Genomic DNA, 22,636 nt, shown 5'->3' with positions numbered 1-22,636 from the left:
CTCACAGGAGATTGTGCACACTTTTACTTCCTCAAAAAAAAAAAAAAAAAAAAAAACTCATTGTGCATGATTTATAAGCCTGTTTCCTCATGGGGACCTAAGAAATGTCCCCACAAGGTCAAAATTTGCTGGTATTACTATCCTTGTGGGGACATTTGGTCCCCATAATGTGATGAATACCAGGCGCACGCACGCACACACACACACACACACACACACACACACACACACACACACACACACACACACACACACACACACACACACACACACACACACACACACACACACACACACACACACACACACACACACACACACACACACACACACACACGAAAACACAACAGGCCCAAAGTACTGAAGGAAACTTTATTTAAAATAAACGAACAAACAGAAAATGACCGAAAATTCCACAAGAAAAACGCTTTACTAAAACTATTGCAGGTCAGTGCTGGCAGAATTAGCAGTAATGTTTTTCATCTCAAATTGCTCACAGGACAAGCACAAAGACGTGAGCGCAGCTGTGGATGTGTGAGCGTGTGACTGAACTCAATTCATTCTGTAAGAGTGAAACACACGCACCCGAACACTCTGACTTATGTATAGTTATATACAGACGTGTGACGCTCTGATTGGTTAGTGGATCCGCGTCAGCTCCTCCACAATTTTAATAACCTCATCCACTGTGGCCTCCCGCTTCATCCCGCTGCCGTCATCGATCTACAACACAAATACATTAACGCTGATAAAGGCGTGTGAATGTGAAGACAAATGTAGTTTACACACGTGCACTCAAGTTTTCAGAAAAACATTGAACCAGATGAACCAGTCTGCTTTGACATTGGGCCTCATTCATGAAACACGAGCAGAACAAATTTTTCTGTAAATCCTTAATAAAGCCGTTCTGACGTAAACTGTCAAGTTCATGAAAATGTTTGTATTTGGTTGGTATGGAAGAAATGTACACCTGCTCCTTCCACGTGTAAATGGTGCATAAAACATTCTGTATTCTTTTTGGCAAACTGATGACACAAAATTATTTTGGCAGTGCATCAAAATTCAAAGTTCATTTGCCCTTGCCCTTTTTAAATTTTTCTTTTTTTTGATGACTGTAAAACGCAGCGCTTGTCACTGTCACTATTTACCCAGCTGTAAACAGCGGGACAAATACAGACCAACCGTCCTACTTGTACAACGACTGCCTACAACAATGGAGAAGTCAATATTACTGGTTACTGCTTTTTTATATTTAGTAAAATTCTTAAAAATGAGATACTAGTAACATGTTACTGCCGTGGATATTCCAAATCATAGCAACTAAAGCATCTCAGCTGAAAAAAACGTTGTGCCACCAAAGCGTTTTTTAAGCACCACCAGCTGGTCGTTTTAGGAAGAGCGCCTGACATTTTTTCAAGGGATACAAACTATTTGGTGGACACATGATATTGAATATTTATTGTTAAGCATATGGGCTTATCAGTCTTTTTTGCATTTATGCAATATACTGAAACCAAACCTGAGCAAGTAGACCAAAATATTCCACTGCATTCCTGGACACACAATTTGTTGTACTTCAATAGCGCCCTATTTATGAATGATCGGAATTCATTAACATGAACATATTTAAACTATTAAATTAGATGTTTACAAAGCATCTGTAAATCCTGTGGAGAGTTTTCGGGAAGGTTCGCTAATTACTCTGAATTTACTTATACATTTACGCAACTTTCATGAACGAGGCCCACTGTATGCATCACAACTCATATGAGCATTTCCTGTCTTTGCTATTTTTTGTTAAAAATAATCTTTAAAAAAACCTTTGGTGAACATATCTTTAGCTCAGTGTTTCCCAACCCTGTTCACATAACATCCTGTCTACCAACACACTTTCATCTGATCGATTTGGGAAAGGCAGCATAGATGTATTGGTGTGTTCAAGTCCTAGGATGGTAATATTTAGGAGTCTTAACTGCGCCAGGCGTGTTTAAGTCACTCTGGTCAGAGCAAAATAAACATAACTTTTCAGTTTACAGCAAACTAAGAACATGCATTATGTGTTTTTACTTTGTATCATTGGAGTAGCCATTAATGATGATGAAACATGAACGCATGAGATGATGCAGTGATATGAGACAAACGCAGTGATCACCTGCAGTGTGCTGACCACCTCCTGCATTTTAGCACGACCCAAATCCAGGAAGCTCTCAATAAGATCTCCATCAATGAATCCTGTGGCCTGTTCAGTCTTGCGCTCAGTGTGGAAGGACCTCCAGGTGGCACTAGTCAAGGACTTTAACAGGTCAAAAGACACAGTTCATGCCAAAGAGAGTTAAATCACACATTCACACACATACAAACACCTCTGACATCTGCTGAAGGATATAAGCTGTGCTCAATCTTGCCGACACTCTTGATGACCTTGTTGAGTCGGTTCTGTAGATCCAGCAGTAAACTATACCAGCCTTCTGACAGCGATGTCACCAAACCTCAAATACAAAATAATAAATCATCGTCAAAACGTATATTTACACACATGGCCAACATCACAGTAATAACATGAAGGTATTGTTTATTTCTCTGCAAAATTCAACTGAATATCCCTGGAAATCCTACGAACGAAAGCTGCTTCGGATTCTTCGGTAAAAGTAGGCTGAACAGAAAATAAGATTACCAATCATGCCGTTGACGGTGCCAAACAGTACAGAGCCTTGGGTTGGAGTCGAGCTCTCGCCCAGATTCTGCAGCACCAGAGAACCATGTGAAAATACGTTGACAAACTCGCCAAGATGGAACAGACCCACTTCCTGCAGGTGCTGCCGCTCCTCATCTGTAGTCGCCGCACTGGAGGAAAGATATGCATTTAAACAATCACTAATAGAGTCACATTCAGCTTGCCTTAAGGTGTGTCACATTGGGGAAGATTCATAGTTCTTTATCTGTTATCAACAGTGTAGTGATGTATAAAGCACAGCTTCAGAAGCCACTTTCAATCCAAGCAGATGTCTTCTGGTTAAAGGATTACTCCACTTTAAGAAAAAATTAATCCTGATAATTTACTTAAACCCAAAAATTTGTTTTTTTGAAGAAAAAAAATTATGATTTTTCTCCATATAGTGGACTTCAATGGTGCTCAACGGGCTTCAAAGGGCCGAGACGAAGAATAAGGGTCTTATCTAGTGAAATAAAAAGGTAATTTTCTTAAAGAAAATTAATTCAGTATATATACACCACAAATACTCATCTTGTCTAGCTCTGTGATGTGCATGCGTACTCTGTGCACTCCGGTCCAAGACAGTTAGAGTATGTGGAAAAACTCTTATTTTCTCCTCCAACTTCAAAATTGTTTTTTTTGTAAAGGGTGTTTGACCCTCTCAGCATGTTCACTTTGTAAACACTGGGTCGATACTTCTGCAACGATGTAGAACGACTTTGAAGTTGTATTGAACCGGAGTGCACAGAGTACGCATGAGCAACGCTGAGCTAGACAAGACGAGCATTTGAGGTTAAAAAGTATATAAATTGTAACTTGATAAAAAAAAAAAGGCAGGTAAGAGACTTATTCTTCAGCTGGGATCTCTTGAAGCCCTTTGAAGCTGCTCTGAAACTGCATTTTTAACCTTTAATACATTGAGCACCACTGAAGCCCACTATTTGGAGAAAAATCCTGTAATGTATTTCTCCTTTCATTCATTTCTTGGCAACTGAAGAAAGAAACACATGAACATCTTGGATGAAATGGTGGTGAGTAAATTATCAGGAAATTTTTATTTTGGAAGAGGAGTAATCCTTTAAAGTTATCAACTGAGCCTGATGCAAAGTCCTTCATCCTAATGCCAAATTTTGATCGTGTGGATTCCTGCTGAACCACGATTTCACAGATTTCATCTGAAGATGTGTTTGCATTTACCCATGATGAGTCACATGAAACAATCGAACATTTAGTCACTTCTCCACTCAATTCCATTACCTGTCCTTCTGGCAGACAAATAGGTTAAAAGCGTTCTCCGCTCCGAGGAAGTTGTCATCATCCAGGATTTCAACAGCACTCATCCAATTTGGATTGAAATCGCGAGCAATCTAATAAAATGAAAACAACGAGTGAAAATAAGGAACCACAACAGCTTTCTTACAACTAAAAACAATTCAGAAAAAAACTCAATTCGCAGCAGTAGCTCATCACCTCCTCAAAGCTACCCTCCATGGGTTTATATGCCAGCAGCAGCACTGATCGCATCAGGTCGCCCACCAGAATGAAATCACCCTTAGTCTTCAGATACAGGGCCATGATGTTATTATAGTGATTACACTCCGTCCTCAGCTCTTTCTCTGCTGTCCACTCATACAGACGTACCTGCAGAGACGAAGACGTCAGCTTCAGAACAGGAAATCCATTATATTGAACAGCATGATGGGAGTAAACTCACAGTGCTGTTGATGCTGGCCAGCAGTTTACCATTAAACTCCACCATCGAGTAAACGGCACCTTTAACCTCTTTCTCTGCCACAGTCTGCAGTTTGCCTGGAAAAACAAAAAACACCCCATGATTTAACACACACACACACACACACACACACACACACACACACACACACACACGTACATCAACACAAAATGCCATGAAGAAAATAGTCATGCAGAATACACCACTTCTGTCATTTCATTTTTAAATGGAAGCTGATATTTTTAGTGGGTCTTCAAGCTGTTTTGTTTATATTAATATGAAATGGTAAAGGACGTAGGCATGGCGAAAGCACCAGAGCCGAGTGGAGTACTTTTTATGATGGATGGATGCACTTTTTTGGGCTTCAAAATCCTGACCACCATTCACCGCCATTATAATGCTTGGAAGAGGCAGGACATGTTTTAATATAACGCAGAATTTATTTGTCTGAAAAAAGAAAGTCATATACACCTAGAATGACTTGAGGGTGAGTAAATCAAAGAGGTCATTTAAATTTTGGGGTGAATTATCCCTTTAAGCCCAAAGCATAATTCAGTTTTAACATGAGTGCCTGGCATATGCATACAGCTGTACTAACGATGATGATGATGATGATGATATGTGCATCAAATGCTCTCTACTTACCCTCTAGAGTACGTGTAAAAACTAAAGTAAACTCTGGGCTTTATTCATAATTGAAAAATACATGATATTTGTAGAAACACTTTGTACTCTGAGCTAGGGGTTTTCAAACTTTTTGGAGTCAGGAACCCCCTACAGGGGAAAAGATTTTCCAAGGATCCCTTCATAATTATAACAGCGTTTAAGGCTAATATTTAATGTGGGAGGGAGTAAAGAACATAATATGATTTGTTTTACCAGTGCAAATGGTCCCCATTGTACATGTACTTTTTAATACTATGGCATAATTAAATTTAATATATTCTCCAGAAAGTTGCATCAGGTCAGGACAAAAAAAAAAGAAAAAGAAAAAGAAAAAAGTAGTGGCATTCAAAACAACAAAAAAAGTACATGTACATGTATAAAAAATAAAAATAAATTGTTGTGCCATTCATTACAAACAACATTTATTTTAAATACTATGCTTATAACAATCTTATTTAAAACAAATCTGAAACCAAACCTCATGCTGGGCTCACATAACACATGCTATTATAACTATTATTTATTACGTAAATAAGGCTTTGTACTTCTCTCACATCCAAATATCTCCTTAATGCATCCTTCACATATGTGACCCTGGACCTCAAAACCAGTCATAAGGTTAAATTTTACAAAACTGAGATGTATACATCATATGAAAGCTCAATAAATAAGCTCTCTATTGGGATAGGACAACATTTGGCCGAGATACATCTATTTGAAAATCTGGAATCTGAGTGTGCAAAAAAAAAAAAAAAAAAAAAAAAAAAATCAAAATACTGAGAAAATCACCTTTAAAGTTGTCCAAATTAAGTTCTTAACAATGCATATTACTAATCAAAAATTATATTTTGATATATTTATAGTAGGAATTTTACAAGAAATCTTCATGGAACATGATCTTTACTTAATTTCCTAATGATTTTTGGCATAAAAGAAAAATCAATCATTTTGACCCATACAATGTATTTTTGGCTATTGCTACAAATATACCCCAGCGACTTAAGACTAGTTTTGTGGTCCAGGGTCACATATGTAAAAAATGTGTTTGGAAAAACACCATAGCATGGTGATCCTCACACTTACCAGCAAAACCTACATATTGTACAACAGACAAGTTAATTGTGTCACCAAATACCTTTTGTATGTTTAGTTGTCTCACTTAGTTTAATGATGAAGAGGCTGCGATGTCAAGTTTGCAATGCTAGAACTGCGCGCGGAACGCACCAGCGTAAACACTTGAATTCCTTGTATTAGCGGAAAGATGTGATATCTGTCAGATAAGACAGACATCATTCAAAATGTTCTATTTTTATTTGTGTACCTTCAAAACAGTTAAAGGTTTACATTTTGAAGAAAAACTCAGCAATACTGTCTACTTGTCACACAGACAAGAACAAATTTATTTATAGAAACCTTCAAGTGCCCGCTTTTAAAGTGTTTATGTTTAGCTTATTTGACATTAAATGCATTATATATGTCACTTTGGAATATAAATCATAGCATGTTTCAGAAGACCAAAAAAAAGAAAGAAAAATGTGTATGGAAAATACGGTATAGCAAATTATTTTGCAGACCCTCTTCCTTTGGGTCAAAGACCTCAGTTTGTAAACCCCTGCACTGAACAACAATTACTAACTTTGGGGAAAATAATCGAGGGTATTGGTTACCGTCTGTATAGTGAAAGACAATGATGCGGCCCTGTTTAGGCTCCGCCTCTTCCGGATACACCATTGCAGTGCCAACAATGAAGTAGACGGCAGGATCTCTGCCCAGCTTACAGGACACCATACTCAGCGCATACTCATTCTGCAGAAACTGATGTGCGTGCAGCACTGCAGGAGAGAGAGAAGGTTTTAGACAGTCATACCTACAGATGCGCTTCAGTTAAACTCTGCGTGTTCACACATACCCTCAAACGTGTGCTGATCAACCACCAGCAGACTGTGCACCTCCACCTCCTCTCCGAATGACGTCTCATGAGGAGATGTGCTGCTGGGAAACAGCTTACTGGAGCTGATGCTGCTGGACAACGCCTGAGCACAAACACACACACTCACACTCCCCTCCTACCATGTCTGCTTTAAAAGGACTGAAACACTTAAACCCACGCACCTGTGTGCTGGCACTGGGCCGCACGGCTGCTGTCGTCCCACTGGCATCCTGCATTTCTACTCTACTGGACAAAACTCCAAAACACTGAGACACCTCCTGATAGCAGATCCGCCTGCAACAACACACATGATCACTAAACCACAAAGAGCAGCAGTGAGTCTGGTGATTATTCACTTAATATACACAACACTTTAGTTGGCATTGGCAAATTTAAAATCAAGAATATCAGCAGTTTGAACAGTTTTATTTGGCCTTTACAATGCGTCATTAGATTACTCTGATAATATTTAACCCCTTTAGAGAGCCAAGCATGTTTTACGAAGCTACTGCTTATGACACAGGCCACAAAATTTAAGATGAAAGGCACTCCAAAAAAAGAGAATGCGATTCTTGTTTTGTTGTACTTTAACATACGATCATGTGCTTGCTGTGCACACAAGCTCCAATTCTTATAACATCATACCCTAGCATTTCAAGGGTGTGTGTGCATGCGTGTAGTGTGTATCAAATAAATGCAACAGCTCCATTCAGCATACCACTGCTGATGATTTTACAGGCAGTGGTTTCGCCCTCATAATTACACAATGACAATTGATAAGCTTCATCGAATAAATTATTAACTGTGACTAACAGATTAGCGATTAATTATTGACAGCCTTGTTCAATCCATGTTCAATCCAGAGGACTCTACCTCTGACAGATACTCACTTGGGCGACTCGTAGAGAGGAACAGTTCGGATGTGAAGCTTTTGGATCTCATCAATAGTACCGATGGTCAAAGTGCTGTTATTGGCCAGAGCCAAACTGCAACAGAAGGAAAAGGAAATCAAAGCTGTTATTCAACAACATGCAGCTCCATCGTTCAGTACAGACATATGATTTGCTGATATGAACAGAGCTGATCTTTCTCATTCTGTACCTGTCAGGATATCCCTCAGAGTTAAGTGGGCACATGTAGTTCACCTCCTTCAGGTTGACATTAGAGAAGACCAGTTTGTGGTTGCTGGAGTAGATCACGGTGGGTCGGTCAGAGCAGGCAAACACATTGGATGTGGAGAGCGAGCGGAAGGTGCGCAGAACCGTGGGCTGAGTGCCGAGAGTCACCTTCTTACGCTCACTTAAAACACCTGCACGAAATAACAAATGTTATGTGAGAGACTTCCTGTGGTATTAGTAGGGCTTCTTGATTATGGCAAAATCATGTCATGTCATAATCATGATTATTTTGGTAAACATTTTAATCATGATTTAACATGATTATGAGTGAGCCACATAACCAAAATTTTATATACGAGAGATTTTTTTTAAGATAGCAAATATCAAATTATATATCAAATACAGTCTTTACTGCATAAATTAAACTTTTTTTTGTTTCTTATTAAAGCTAAAAAAAAAAGTCAAGAGCAGCGAGTGATTTTCTGTTTTTTGATTAATATTAAGCATAGTCAACAGCAGGACTAGCCTGTTGCCACTTAAAGAGCAGCATGGATCCAAATGACTGTTATGCACATTTCTATTCTCAATTGTTTACGTTCACTTAAGACATAACCGGCGAACGTTTATGTGAATAATTACCAAACAGTGCATTTTGACACATTTTAGGCATGCATGCTTTACAGCACAATTAAATTTTTTGTGAATCACTGAACCATTATTTTCCTGTTATAACATTATAATGTTATAATATTTTATTACCAAAGTTCAAACTTTCTATTAGTTATTATATTATATTTCTGCTGTGGCGTCAGAATTTGAATCAAGAATTGTGAAATTTCATTAGTAACTAAAATGCTGGTGTCACAGCAATCTTACATTAAAATTTAAGGTTACATGTAGGGCTGTAAACCTATGATTATGGCAAAAATCATAATCACAATTATTTTGGTCAATATTGTAATCACGATTTAGCCTAGAATCTAGACGCGCCCCTAGCGGCAGCAAATTACATTTGCTTCTAAGGTCAGTCTAGTTACTCTCAATTCACTTAAATTTCCCGAAAAATCCAAGATGTACCGGGCCAATCACGAGTCGGTGGGCGGGCTTAACATGATGACGACTGACCTGCGACCATAAGTTCAGTCAGACATGAATTCCTGGTTCCGTGAATTAAGCGTGGAAAACTGAACAGTATTTATATATTTTTTTACTTTTGATACACAGCCACGTCCATGTGTCCTGAGCAGGAGCTCGTTACATCTGAACGCGCTGTGGTGTAGAATACGCAAACACCGGAAGCGATCTGTTGCGTGTATACGACACTCATTGTTTACACAGCACAAGAGATTGTGGATATAGCGGCTATTCAAAATGGTAATTACTTGCGCTTGTCCTGGTTGTTCAAACCCATTTATAGCTGAAAAAGATTACGTTTGCTTGCGCAAACTCATCCTGGACTTTTTTTTTACATATTTCCCCTTTCGGTGTTTGCGTATACTACATCAAAGCGCGTTCACATGTGACGAGTCGAATCATAGATATGCTAAACTCGTGCTCATGACAGATGGACGTGGGTGTGTATCAAAGGTAAAAAGAAAATTATATAAATACTGTTCATTTTCTTGCAAAAACCGATCGTTTCGTGTCTTAGGACATCAATGTATCGTCACGAGCCGCAGGGTGTAATTTGGATTTGTCTGTGCATGTTTTTGTTTACTTTTAAAGGTTTAGTGCCCATCTATGTCTATTATTTAGCTGACAGACTGCACAGTGCACTGATTTTTGTTAAAAATCTTCGTCGCTCTGACTACATCACCTGACCGACTAAGTCTCTGATTGGTTGTAGCGCTATCCTATTGCGTGGAGAGGAGTTTGAAAGACAACCGTTTATCCCACCCCTCCGGTTGAGCCCTGTCTATGGAGAGTGCCCAGACCCTACATTTATGTGGGTCTGGCTTGCCAGGCTAATCACGATTATGACTGGGTCCAAAACTTTATATTAGTGATTAATTTAAAGACGGCAATACAACAGAAAAAAAGATACCAATGAAAAATAAAAAAAAACAGTGTTTACTGTTAAATACTGAATACTTTTATGCTAGTCTAACAGCCTACTACAGAAATTGAATGTAAGTATTTGAATGTAAAATAAAACAGCGTAATTAAACATGCTTTGTTTCTTATTAAAACTACAAAAGTCCTTTATTCAAGAGCAGTGAGTGATTTTTCTTAGTTTTTTTGTGTTTTATTAATATTAAGCAGAGACGGCAGAAGGAATATTATTTGTTGCCGCTTTAAGCGCCACACGGATTCAATATACTGTTACACATGTATTTTCATTCTCAACTGTTTATGATAAATTAAGACATAACTGACAAGGGTTTACATGTATAATCACCAAGCGCCTCATTCTGATATATTTTTGTGTGTATTTGACCGTTTAGGCGCGCACCTTGAGCTAAAAGACAATTTTAGCAAAAAGATAACAGCACAAGTTCTCTTTCTCCCTTTTAAAAACACAACAAAGAAACATTAATAAATCAAGCACGTCCCGTTTTATGAAAGTTAAATTACCTGATTTTGCTGATTTGCATGTGAAATATACGTGGCTTTTATGGAGCCACTGGAAAGGGGGCTAAATTGGGCGCAATATTCACTTCCTCTCGATTACTGTATTTTAATGTTTGAAGCAAGAATTGAAAAAAAAAAAAAATAAAAAAAATCCTGGCGTCCTGCTACACACATTTTACATCTTAGAATAACGTGTTTTAAGAAATCATTCACCAAATACATACTAAGAAAATAAACAGGCTGTTGGATTTCATGTCGACTATCCTCCCCAAAGTGTTCAGAGGAACTGATGTTGATAACCTGTGTTGATGTTTTTAACCTGGGTTTGTATGTTGCTTTCACCTGTCTGAATGTCCAGTCCGAAATAGAAAAGCGCTCCATCTCCCAGTGCACACAGCAGGTAATGACTGCCCTCAAACGTGGTCATGAGGATGGAACGAGGGATGATCTCTACAGGACACACAAACGATGGTCAGTGAGAGACATGTGACAAGAAACAACACATTTTCAGTTCAGCAAACAACCATGCTTCAGATTTTTTTCAGATTCATTCAAAATATGGCCATGTTACTATCAGCACCCAAACAACAGCACTGATTTTCACAGTATGCTGTACATGTATCTTATATAGGAAATGGAATCACAACATAATTTAGAGTTACTTTAAGACTAAGTATATCCAGCATTAACTCAGAGCACAGTGGAAATACATTCATACTGCACATTTAATGAAGGCCTGATGCTAAGGGTTCTCCAGAAAGATTCATTCATTAATTATAGACAGCACAGAGAAATATCTTTCAATGAAAAGTGACACTTAATTAAATTATTAACAAAAGCACACACACAATCTAAACAAGTGCCCTGTTACCTTTATAAAATGCATCTCAAGAGCCACAAATAGTAAATATGCAAGGATAAACACTGCTCTGATACACTTCATTGGAACTACAGGATATAAAATGTGCATTTCTCAGCCTTCTGAAATGCATCATGATAATTTTTTAAATACTTGATTTGATCATTTCAGCTAAACGGCGACTATAACTGCATAATTTCCTAGAGTGAACACTAGCTAGCTCATGGTAACTTGGTTTGACTTCACTTCTCTGTCTGTATAAACGTGACCTAGATAGACGTCATTTGCGACACTCTGAAAGAGGGAACTCGATGTCCCGCATAATGCCATACATAACTATTAGCCTAAGTGCTACGGTGTAGGGCTCTCACACTATCGCATAATGTTTTTTTTTTTTGTGTAATGTCTCAAAGACTTCAGCTTGAGTTTGGGAATAGCACTCTATAAAAGCTTCTTCTACAAAGGTGAATAAATAGAAAGAAATAAAGTGAAAGAGTATTCTTCAAGCTTTTCTATCTGGAAAAAAATTCACACTTCACTCCTACATCATGAGCATCTCTGTGTGTGAGTGTGGCGTCTCACCTCCACCAAGCATCTCTTTGTGCAATGGACTGAAGCAGGGTAACTTCAGCAGGCGAGCCGAGATGTCGGTCCAGAGTCCAACAGCGCAGATGCCGGACTCTCCAGAGCTCTCACCCAGAGGAGTGATGTCCAGACACGCCACCTCATGCTCCATCTCTGTAGAGCTGATCACAGCCAAACACAAACACATGAGAGCCGCACACAACATTGTTATCATAGTCATATCAGGGCTGTTTAGTTCTGACACTGATGAAAACACTGTGATCAGCAGCAGCTTCATGTCTGCTGCTCAGTCACCACGGTGATGACTTTCAGGGCCTGTATTCACAAAAAAAAATTCTTACCACTAAGAGTTCTCCTAAATAGCAAGTGTTAGTAATAGTAAGCATTTTTAGCTAAGGGTTTCCACTTAAAACCTATTTACAAAGCTGCTGAGACAAACTTTTACTAAGAAATAGAGAGAAGAAACTAAGAGTAGGGTTGACCTTGCTATGGGAGATGTCAGCATGCTTACTAACTATGCACACAGTGATTGACTGATACTAAGGGAGGGGTCTCTGTCAGAGATTTATTCATAGAAATGTTGTAGAGCACAATATTATGTTGCCATATTAAAGTAATGGCTTAAAAATTAAAATGTAGCACATTCAAATAAAGATTTTAAAATGCAGACTGTTACTAATTAAACAAGTATATGTTCAGCTAATTGTCAGCCTCTTTTAAATGTGCTTCTCATAAACAATTAGTGGATATGCATATAAACAGCCTTTTAATTAACAGAGTAGAATAATCATGGCTGATAATAAGACACGCGAACGTAAAAAACAACCAAACTGGACACAAGAGCAACTGTTACTTCTTGCCCAACTTGCTGATGAAAACAATGATATAATCAAAGGAAATTTTGTATTTGGAATAACCTCCAAAACAAAACAAAAAAAAAGATGCGTGGGAAAACGTGTGTGCAAATAAATGCAGAATGTTTCTAAAATGTTTACGTTCCGAGGCAGATAGCCGGCAACAGTTATTTTAGCTCTGCTGAAAAAAACAAAACAAATCAATAGAAACCATTACATAATTTACGGTTTCACTGGTTATAGTGGGAATTGTACTCATTTTAATGGTAACTGTAACGGTGCCGGCTGGTCTCTACTGATAACTGGTCGGCTGCTTGTTAAAACCACTAAATCCTAATGAAACGTGTCCCAAAACACTACAGGAAACCATGTTTGTAATGTTAATTGTAGTGAAAACCATTAGAATTTCTGTGATGATTTGTATCGTTTTTTTCAGCAAGAAGGAGAGTTTGTGATTTGGTCTTAGTAACTTAGGAGTCCTCTTCCCTACTCCTAACATTTCATCGATTTAGGAGCTAGTTTTAGCGCCAAAATGCTTAGTGAAATACTCTTAGAGCAAAAAATTAGGAGTTCTACATTCAGGATTGTCAGGATTTTCTCCTAAATTCCTTCAAGTTTAAACAGGGTTATAAATCAGCCAAAAGATGTTTTTATTTAATTGTAGTGTTCTGCATAGGTTTCTGTGATTGGCAGGTATAGGGTATAGAAAATATCATTAACCTGATGCATAATCAATGGAAGTCTACCTGATGCAATCAACGGAAGTCTATCCGATGCCCTCACTAAGTCAGCAAAACAAACGTGTGTGTGTGTGTGTGTGTGTGTGTGTGTGTGTGTGTGTGTGTGCGCGTCTGTTAGAGTACCTGATCTGTTTAAGTTCTCCTGTGAGTATCTGAAGGTAATACAGGACTCGACCCACTGCTAGAACCACTTGAGTGCTGTTACAGGATGCCACACTGATGTTCCTGCCCTGTGGCTCCTTCCACTCGCTCACCAGAGCCTTGCTGTCCTGAGTGACCAGCCGCACAGACACTGACGTGATCTGCACATGCACACAAACACATGTTAACACAGGCATCCCACAATAACCACAATAAAATACAGCACTTATGTGTGTAGGCACACCTGTATGAGCTGCTGATGCGCAACGTTCCCACAGAAGAATGTCTGCTGATTATCTACAAACCCCGGCAGCTCCGTCTCTTCCACCTCTTCTCCGCTCAGCATCAGCACCCTACTCACACACACAGAGACAGAGACACAGGCACAGAGATGACAGTAATGAGCAAGTGAGGTGTATGCCAGTTCTAGACTGGAGTGAACTTAATGCTCTTCTCACCTGGTCTGACCAACAAAAGACAGAACCAGCATGTCATCAGTGTCTCTGCCTGACTCTGAGCGGAGAGGCCACAGACCTAACAAACACACATACACACATACATAATATTAGTTTACGTTTGTGTCAGAGGTCAGGCTAGTAATGCAAGAAAGGAAGCAATGAATGAAGAGTGCTTTAGAAATGGTTCTCTTTCATCATCTCGTGTTCGAGATCCACCTATGGGAAGGGCATCCGTACCTGACCTCTGCAGAAGCATCCAATTGCACCAAGTCTGGCTTGACAGACAGGAGCGCGTGCCCACTGGCAGGTAAGGGGCCGCCCCTTACCGGGCGAATAAAACCAATGCACGCGCTACCTTTCCTCAGTTGACATTCGCTTCTCGCGATCTCTGCATTTACACAGTTCGGCTGGATTACACTGCGCACAGAGTGTCTTCAGGAGGACATATCTTACTGATCAGCCTCCGCCAGACGTGACAGTCGTCTTTTCAGCCAGTTTAGCTGTGTTCTGCCTCTGTGAGCTGCCCACGCTCTTTATATATCTCCCTTCCACGGCTGCCCGCCACGGATTTTTCCGAGTTTTTCTCCGAGATGTCGCTCTCCAAATCTGCTACTCCCGGGAGCATCTCATCACGGGCTCTCACGAGTTCTGCGTGGTATGCTTGGGTTTTAAGCATGCTGAGGAAGCTCTGGCTAATCCGGAGAATTGCAATCATTGTCTTCTGCTTCCCAAGAAGCTCTTGCGACGTCGCTTGAAGGTTGCGGCTACCCAGTGTCTGGAACCCGGCCTTTCAGACTCGGATGGGGGACACGGTGACGGCGACGCGCCTCCGGGGGCCTCCCAGGGCGCGACGTCTCTCAATTGGGCTGAGCTGCCTAATCCTGCGTTTCCCAAGAAGATATTTTCTCGGGAAACCTTCCGTTCGTCGATTATCCGGCTGGTTCCGGCGATGATGACGACGCGGGCTTGCTTGGAGTCTCAGAGGACGAAGAGGCCATCCCGCTCTCTGGTGTCGCCCAGGTTAATCCCCCCGCGGCCGTTCCCCAGTCTATTCTCCTGGAGGTGTGCGAACGAGCGGCTGCTCGTCTCAACATCGAGTGGCCGGCCCCACAGAGCGCCACCGACCAGGAGAGGGACGTGTATGATGGGAAGGTGCTGGGACCCCCTCCCGGCCCGAGGAAACAGCTTTTTCCCGTCCTTCCAGCGTGCACTAAGCACATGCGGCACTACTGGACCGATCCGCTTGATTTTAAGCACGGCTTGACGGGTTTAGAGGTAAAGGATATGGCGACTCTCGGCATGGGCGACCCCCCCGCTGTTGAGCCGTCAATCGCCAGACACCTCAACCCCGCTCAGGGCGGGCTGCTCGCCCCCCCCTAAGCCGGTGCTGCCAAGCAAGATGGACCGTTTTTCCGCCTCTGTTCACCAAGCGGCCTATAAATCGTCTGCCTTGGCAGTCAGAGCGCTAAACGTGTCCTCCCTTCTCTCCGCTTACCAGGCGGAAAATCTAGATGATTTGGGGCAACAGCTGGACAAAGGATCGCCCTCGCCTACCCTATGGAAGGAGATCCTTATGGTTAACGACCTCGTCCTCCGTAACGCTCGCCAAGCTGTCCAAGCCAGCGGGCGCGCCATGGCGCTTTCTGTGGTGGGGGAGCGCGCTCTCTGGCTCAACCTGTCAGGACTCCCCGACAGTGAGAAGAGGCGCATCGCAGGCGCCCCCGTCGAGCCTGGTCAGGCTCTCTTTGGTCCCGCCGTGGCTATGATGCAGCAGCGGTGTGATGATAAGAAGAAGGAGGACGAGGCTTTTAAATTATGCCTTCCGAGGAAGACAGGTACGTCGTGCCAGTTGCCCACTGCGCGTGTGCCCAACCCTCCTGTTATGGGGCGAACCCCGCATCAGAGTAGGGAGAGACACCGCAACAAACCTCCTCCGCGGCAGAACAATCCTTCCGCCGCAAAACCCTGGGGTAGGCCATCTTCTGCTGCAGCTGCGGCCGGGAAACCCCCCAACCCCACCCCCTCCGGCCTGCCTGATGTTCACCAGCTGGGGCCGGAGAGCCCGCGTTCGCGAGCCGCAAGCTCTATGGACTCTCTACCTGCCCCGGAGCCTTCGTCCAAAAGACAGAGGCTCTCCCATGGAAGGGCTGGCCACCTTCCACAGCCAGAGTGTTCAGTGGCTGTTATGTGTTATCCCCCCACGTTCAGGGGGTCAGTTGTCAGGGAATGTGCACAAGCAGTGTCACCACACAGCACTTTCATAGTTCCCCAGACCAAACAAATAAAGGCTTCGGCCCCAGTGTTCCCCAACAGACAAAACACAAAGAACACACTGAAAGAAACAAATCTAATAAATTCATTTCAGCGAGAGAACATCTCTCCGGTTCCCTGCACGCCGTCCCTAGTCTGTCCGCTAGATGGCGCCATTGCATCACATATGAGCGATCCGGCCGTATTAGCAGCCCAAAGCTGCTCTCCGGTTTGTGTGGGGTCTCTAATGAATCAGGTCGCAGCCTGGCGGTCAGTGTCAGCTCCCGAATGGGTGATTCGTACTATAATGAAGGGGTACAGACTTCAGTTTGCCACAAAGCCCCCTCTTTTCAACGGAGTTATCTCTTCTCACACAGAAGAGAGCTCCGCTCACATTCTGAAAGACGAAATCTCCGCCCTTCTCGAGAAGGGGGCGGTGCAAGTGGTACCACCGCACTCAAGCAGTCAGGGGTTTTACTCCCGTTATTTCCTAGTCCCGAAGAAGGACGGTTCTCTCCGCCCTATTCTGGATCTCAGAGTGTTGAACAAACATCTCAGGAAATACAATTTCAGAATGTTGAGTCACTCCTCTCTTTTAAGATCCGTAAATCACACTGCGGTTTTTACAGTGATCGATCTGAAAGATGCCTTTTTCCACATAAGCATCTATCCTCCACACAGAAAATTCCTTCGTTTCGCCTACCAAGGCGTTTGTTACGAGTTCACAGTTCTTCCTTTCGGGCTCTCACTCAGCCCGAGGACGTTCTGTCTGTGTGTGGAGGCAGGACTCGCTCCGCTGAGAGCAGCGGGACTCAGAATCCTGACGTACATAGACGATTGGCTGATCATAGCCGATTCGAGAGAGGAAGCGATACAAAGCACTGCCCGTGTGCTCGCTCACATCACAGCGCTCGGCTTCAGAGTGAACGTGAGCAAGAGCAATCTCACTCCTTCGCAGAATGTGATTTTTCTGGGGCTGGAGCTGAACTCTATAACAATGCACGCACGGCTCTCGCAACAGCGCACTCTCTCTCTTCTGAAATGCCTCTCGCTTTTCAGAGAAGGGGCGAGGGTACAGTATCGCACATGTCTCAGACTACAGGGTCTTATGGCTTCGGCTGTCCATGTCCTGCCTTTAGGCCTGCTGAGAATGAGGGCGTTCATGAAGTGGGTTTTATCTCTTCATCTCAGCCCATTACGCGATCTCTGCCGCTCTGTCTCGGTGACGCGCGCTTGCACTGCAGCGCTGCGCCACTGGAGGAATGTGGAGTTTTACGCTCATGGAACTCCCCTCGGGGCAATCATGATGCGCAAAGTTGTGACGACAGATGCCTCCTTAACAGGGTGGGGTGCCACACAGGAGGGCAGAACAGTGAACGGTGTGTGGCCAAACACACTTCACTTAGCCCACATAAATTATTTGGAGCTCCTCACGGTTTGGAAAGCTCTGAATCACTTTCTGCCCCGCCTGCAAGGGCATCACGTGCTGGTGCGTTGCGACAACACCACAGCCGTGGCTTATATCAACCGTCAAGGGGGGATGCGCTCTTCAAAGCTCCATGCTCTAGCTCACAGGCTGTTAGTATGGAGCAGGCGACACTTCCTGTTGTTACGGGCGACTCATGTCCCAGGCGTTCTGAACAGAGGAGCAGACCTTCTATCGAGGGGGAACCCACTCTATGGGGATTGGCGCCTCCACCCTCAGATAGTGGGGCTACTGTGGAGGAGATTCGGTCAGGTGACCGTCGATCTCTTCGCCTCGCACGAAAACACCCAGTGCCCTATGTTCTTCTCGCTACGGGATGAGGACGCCCCCCTCGGCGTGGACGCACTGGCCCATCCATGGCCCAAAGTGCTTCTCTACGCATTTCCTCCGCTATCGTTAATAGCGCCCACTCTGGCCAGGGGGAAAGAACGGAGCCTGACGCTCATTCTGATAGCACCCAGATGGCCCAAGTCTCCATGGCTGGCACAGATAATTCCTCTTCTGTATGCACAGCCGTGGCCACTTCCGCTACGCACAGACCTCCTGTCTCAAGCGAACGGGGAGATCTACCATCCCCACCCAGACAGGGTGGCTCTATGGGCCTGGCCCGTGAGAGGTCAAACTTAAACACGTTGCGGCTCCCCCCACGTGTTGTCGCTACCATTCAGAATGCCAGAGCCTCCTCCACACGCTCTCTTTACAACTGCAAGTGGCGTGTGTTTGAGCAGTGGTGCGATGAGCGCCAGCTGATAGCGTATCAGTGCTCATTCACTGCTATTTTGAGCTTTTTGCAAGACCTTATCGATGGTGGAAGATCTTTTTCCACTATTAAAGTTTACTTGGCGGCTATCGCCGCATGTCATGTTGGGTTCGATGGCACGACAGTGGGGCAACACCCCCTCATTCGTAGATTTATGAAAGGCGCCCGCCGCTCCCTTCCAGTCACTAAAAAAGTGATTCCAGAATGGGACCTCTCCATGGTGCTGGGGGTCTTGTCTCAATACCCTTTTGAACCGCTGGGAGACATTTCTCTTAAGCTTCTGTCTCTTAAGACAGCTCTGCTCCTGGCACTGGCATCAGCCAAACGTGTCAGTGACTTGCATGCACTCTCAGTCCATTCCTCATTCACGAAATTCTCCATCAATGGAGATAAGGTCTTTCTAAGGCCTAACCCAGCCTTTATGCCAAAATGCTTCCCAGCATTTGCGTGTGAGGTGATTCAGCTTTCCGCTTTTCATCCTCCTCCTTTCTCCTCTTCAGAGGATAAGAGGCTGAACGCTTTATGTCCTGTTCGCTCTTTACGGGTTTACATTGACAGGACCAGCGCTTTCAGAAGGAGCGACCAGCTCTTCATTTCTTGGGCCCCCCCAAACACAGGGAATCCCATTTCTAAGCAACGCCTCTCTCATTGGCTTGTGGAAGCCATCTCCTTGGCATATGAATCTAAGGGAGTGCGTCCTCCAGAGGGCCTCAGAGCTCACTCCACTAGAGACTTGGCAGCCTCCTGGGCTCTGTTTAACGGGGTTTCCTTGCAGGACATTTGTGCCGCTGCAAGCTGGGCCTCACCACATACATTTGTCAGATACTACCGGCTGGATGTCACCCAGACCCCGGTAGCTCATTCTGTTTTAGGTGTGGGTTCTTCGTTGGGTTGCGCCCTCGGACCCTTAACACCTTAGGCTTGAGTGGTCCAACTCAGCTTATTCATGTTTCTAAGCAAGTCATCTGCCCCCCCCCCACCCACCCACATCTTTATTATGTGTGCATATATTATTATTAATATATCAGCATGAGGTGTGTGGCCATATTATGTGCATGTTACCACAGTTCATTCTTGCACGGCTGGTATTCATGCTCATTATGGGGGTCTGATCCTTGGTGACGTGTCAAGCACCGCCTCTCCAGGTGACCGTCCTCTGGCTTACAGGGCCTCACTGTGGGTGTATTGGGCAACCGGGGAGCTGTCCATATCTCCCATAGGTGGATCTCGAACACAAGATGATGAAAGAGAACAATAGGTTACTGTCGTAACCCCGGTTCTCTGAAACATCGAGTGGAGAGATCCACCAAGTTTGCCCCGCTTGCTGCGAGAAGCGAATATGCTCACTGAGGAAAGGTAGCGCGTGCATTGGTTTTATTCGCCCGGTAAGGGGCGGCCCCTTACCTGCCAGTGGGCACGCGCTCCTGTCTGTCAAGCCAGACTTGGTGCTTCTGCAGAGGTCAGGTACGGATGCCCTTCCCATAGGTGGATCTCTCCACTCGATGTTTCAGAGAACCGGGGTTACGACAGTAACCTATTGTTTGGTTGTCAGAAAAATTTGTCAAATGCAAATTCATGCCATAAGTCAGCTGCAAACAGTAGTAGCAAAACCGCTAATTTATTGTGACATTTGTGACAGAGAAACCAAGCTGAATAGCACAAAGTTAAAAGTAGGGATGCACTGAAATAAATTCTTGATCAAAGCGAACAAAATGAAACACTGGACCGAAGGCCGATTACTGAACACGGTTTATGTTTTTTCCTTCCATGTATTTTGCCAATTTGTTGCATCATTGCATAAATTAAATAGCCAAAATGTGCTCTTTACAGTTTTGTCTTGCTTTTCAAAGAAAAAAAAAAACAATTACAAAACAACTATTTAAAAATATTTACTTAACACTGAACATTTTTAACATTCTAGTAGACATTATAGCTTACCAACAAAGCACAATTTAACTTAAAATTAACAAATTCTTTGGCCATTTTTAAGACCCCCTTCTTGAATCAGGCATGCGTTTTATGTCAAGGACATGTTTTCCATATTACACCATCCAAAATCGATGTTTAAAAAAAAAAAATGCTGCACACTGTTGATCCAAGATTTTACGGTGATCAGTCTATTCCGATTCTGCATTACGGAAAGTTCAGCTCTCATCAGAAGACTGGCAGGTTTTAATCTACTGCATAATTAAGTCCAATAATAAAAAAATAATAATAAACCAACTTGTTACATTGAAAGTACCAATAAAATATAAAACTGATACAGAAATTTTGGGTGAAGAGAATAACGGCTATGCTGTTCAAAATTTTATAGACATTACAGTTCCTTAATTTAACAATTTACACAACTAAAACATTAGCACTACACATACAACAGGAAACGGAAATCAGCATACAAATATACTGTGTATTTACAGCATATAAGGAGGTAGCTATTAACATGACTTAACCAGACCTTTGATCCCGGGCAGGTCAATGCTGGCATGCTCATGGATTCCTATGCCATTCCGAATGATCCTCAGAGAGCCTTCCTTAAACGCTCCAGAGCACGTCACCAGCTACAGGAACACAAACACAGTATCTGGTGACACACATTGCTTTTCTTCGTGTGACCAAGTTAATTGATGGATCAGGGCTCTTCTCTTCTAAAGTGCAGTGATGTGTGAATGTCTCCAGTAAAGAGCTTGGTTAACGTCTCTTACCTGACCCTGTCCTTGTCTCTCCAGGTCCACCACACACATGTCCACTATCGGTCCCAGGTTAGTGAAAGTCTCCATTACAGCCACATATGAACCCTGGTCATTACTGTCCACATTCAGCTGCAAACATTTAAAGAAACACGTTGGCTTTAACACACACGGCATTATCACAGAACAATAATGAATATGCTTGATTACCAACCTTAACTAGCTGAGAATCTCCAAGCCTGGATCCCACAAACACCACACCATTATCCAGATACGTCAGACACTCGGCGATAGAGGTCTAGAGAACACAAACAGTTATTCTAGTCCTGTCTGTATCTCCACACAACTGACTTTAGCATTACAGTGATATCAAATAAACACAAAACAGACATTCAGTGATCTAGAGGCAAGACTGTGACTGAAATCAAATGATTTGCTTGACTGCACATTTTTACTGTCATTTCACGTTTTATGTTCAGGTGTATAAATACGTTTTTCGTAAATGCTGAACTCCAGAGACTGACTTTTACGTTTTTCGTATATATTTTTCATTATATATACATACATACATACATAAACACACTGACTATCATCAAATCAATTTTTAGGGTTTTGATTTATTTGGTTTCAATAAGTAAGGAAGAGTCTGGATTTATGGACGCTGATGTCCATCACCCATGATATATTTCTACTGTTCTTCAGTCTACTGAGAGGAATGTAACACATTAGGAGTGCGTCAGAATGCATCCGCAACAGTATTTGTTTGCTCTGCCACACCTCTCCTAACAGCTCCACATGCAGGTCTTTGAGCACCACGGCTCCGTCCATCAGCTCTTCTTTCTCCAGCAGCAGCATGAAAAGTCGGCCCTCCATGTCTCCCAGCAGGTACCGCGAGCCGTTCGGATCCACGCGATTATGACACACAATGGTACTTTGCTGTGATGTTAAAAACAAAGGTTATACACAGAGTAAATAACAGATAACAGCTTGAAACTTACAGGTCGAAGCTGTCAAATATATTCACCTTAATAGTTGGAGGAGCGATGGCTAAGTATTTGTCTCCATTGTGATAAGTGATTGACTCCT

General features: G+C 42.8%; 1 protein-coding gene across 1 annotated transcript; it reads right to left on the bottom strand.

Moving 5' to 3' along the window:
• Positions 1-358: 358 nt before the first annotated feature.
• Positions 359-22,630, bottom strand: LOC141345198 (DNA damage-binding protein 1). The gene is made up of 22 exons (XM_073850080.1): positions 22,575-22,630; positions 22,328-22,486; positions 21,765-21,848; positions 21,566-21,682; positions 21,319-21,421; positions 14,368-14,443; positions 14,154-14,262; positions 13,892-14,070; positions 12,172-12,335; positions 11,073-11,180; positions 8,143-8,350; positions 7,932-8,027; positions 7,224-7,335; positions 7,021-7,144; positions 6,779-6,943; positions 4,428-4,522; positions 4,184-4,354; positions 3,971-4,080; positions 2,675-2,844; positions 2,387-2,489; positions 2,153-2,276; positions 359-723 (listed from the first exon to the last, which is right to left on the bottom strand). Exons 2-22 carry the CDS (start codon positions 22,421-22,423, stop codon positions 640-642), a joined length of 2,598 nt encoding a protein of 865 aa, XP_073706181.1. The 5' UTR covers positions 22,424-22,486; positions 22,575-22,630; the 3' UTR covers positions 359-639.
• Between the last annotated feature and the right edge of the window lie 6 nt (positions 22,631-22,636).

Source organism: Garra rufa, chromosome 11 (genome assembly GCF_049309525.1).
Source record: "Garra rufa chromosome 11, GarRuf1.0, whole genome shotgun sequence".
Taxonomy (NCBI): domain Eukaryota; kingdom Metazoa; phylum Chordata; class Actinopteri; order Cypriniformes; family Cyprinidae; genus Garra; species Garra rufa.
The sequence above is the reverse complement of the archived record's forward strand: the minus strand, read 5'-3'. Positions and strand labels throughout refer to the sequence as shown.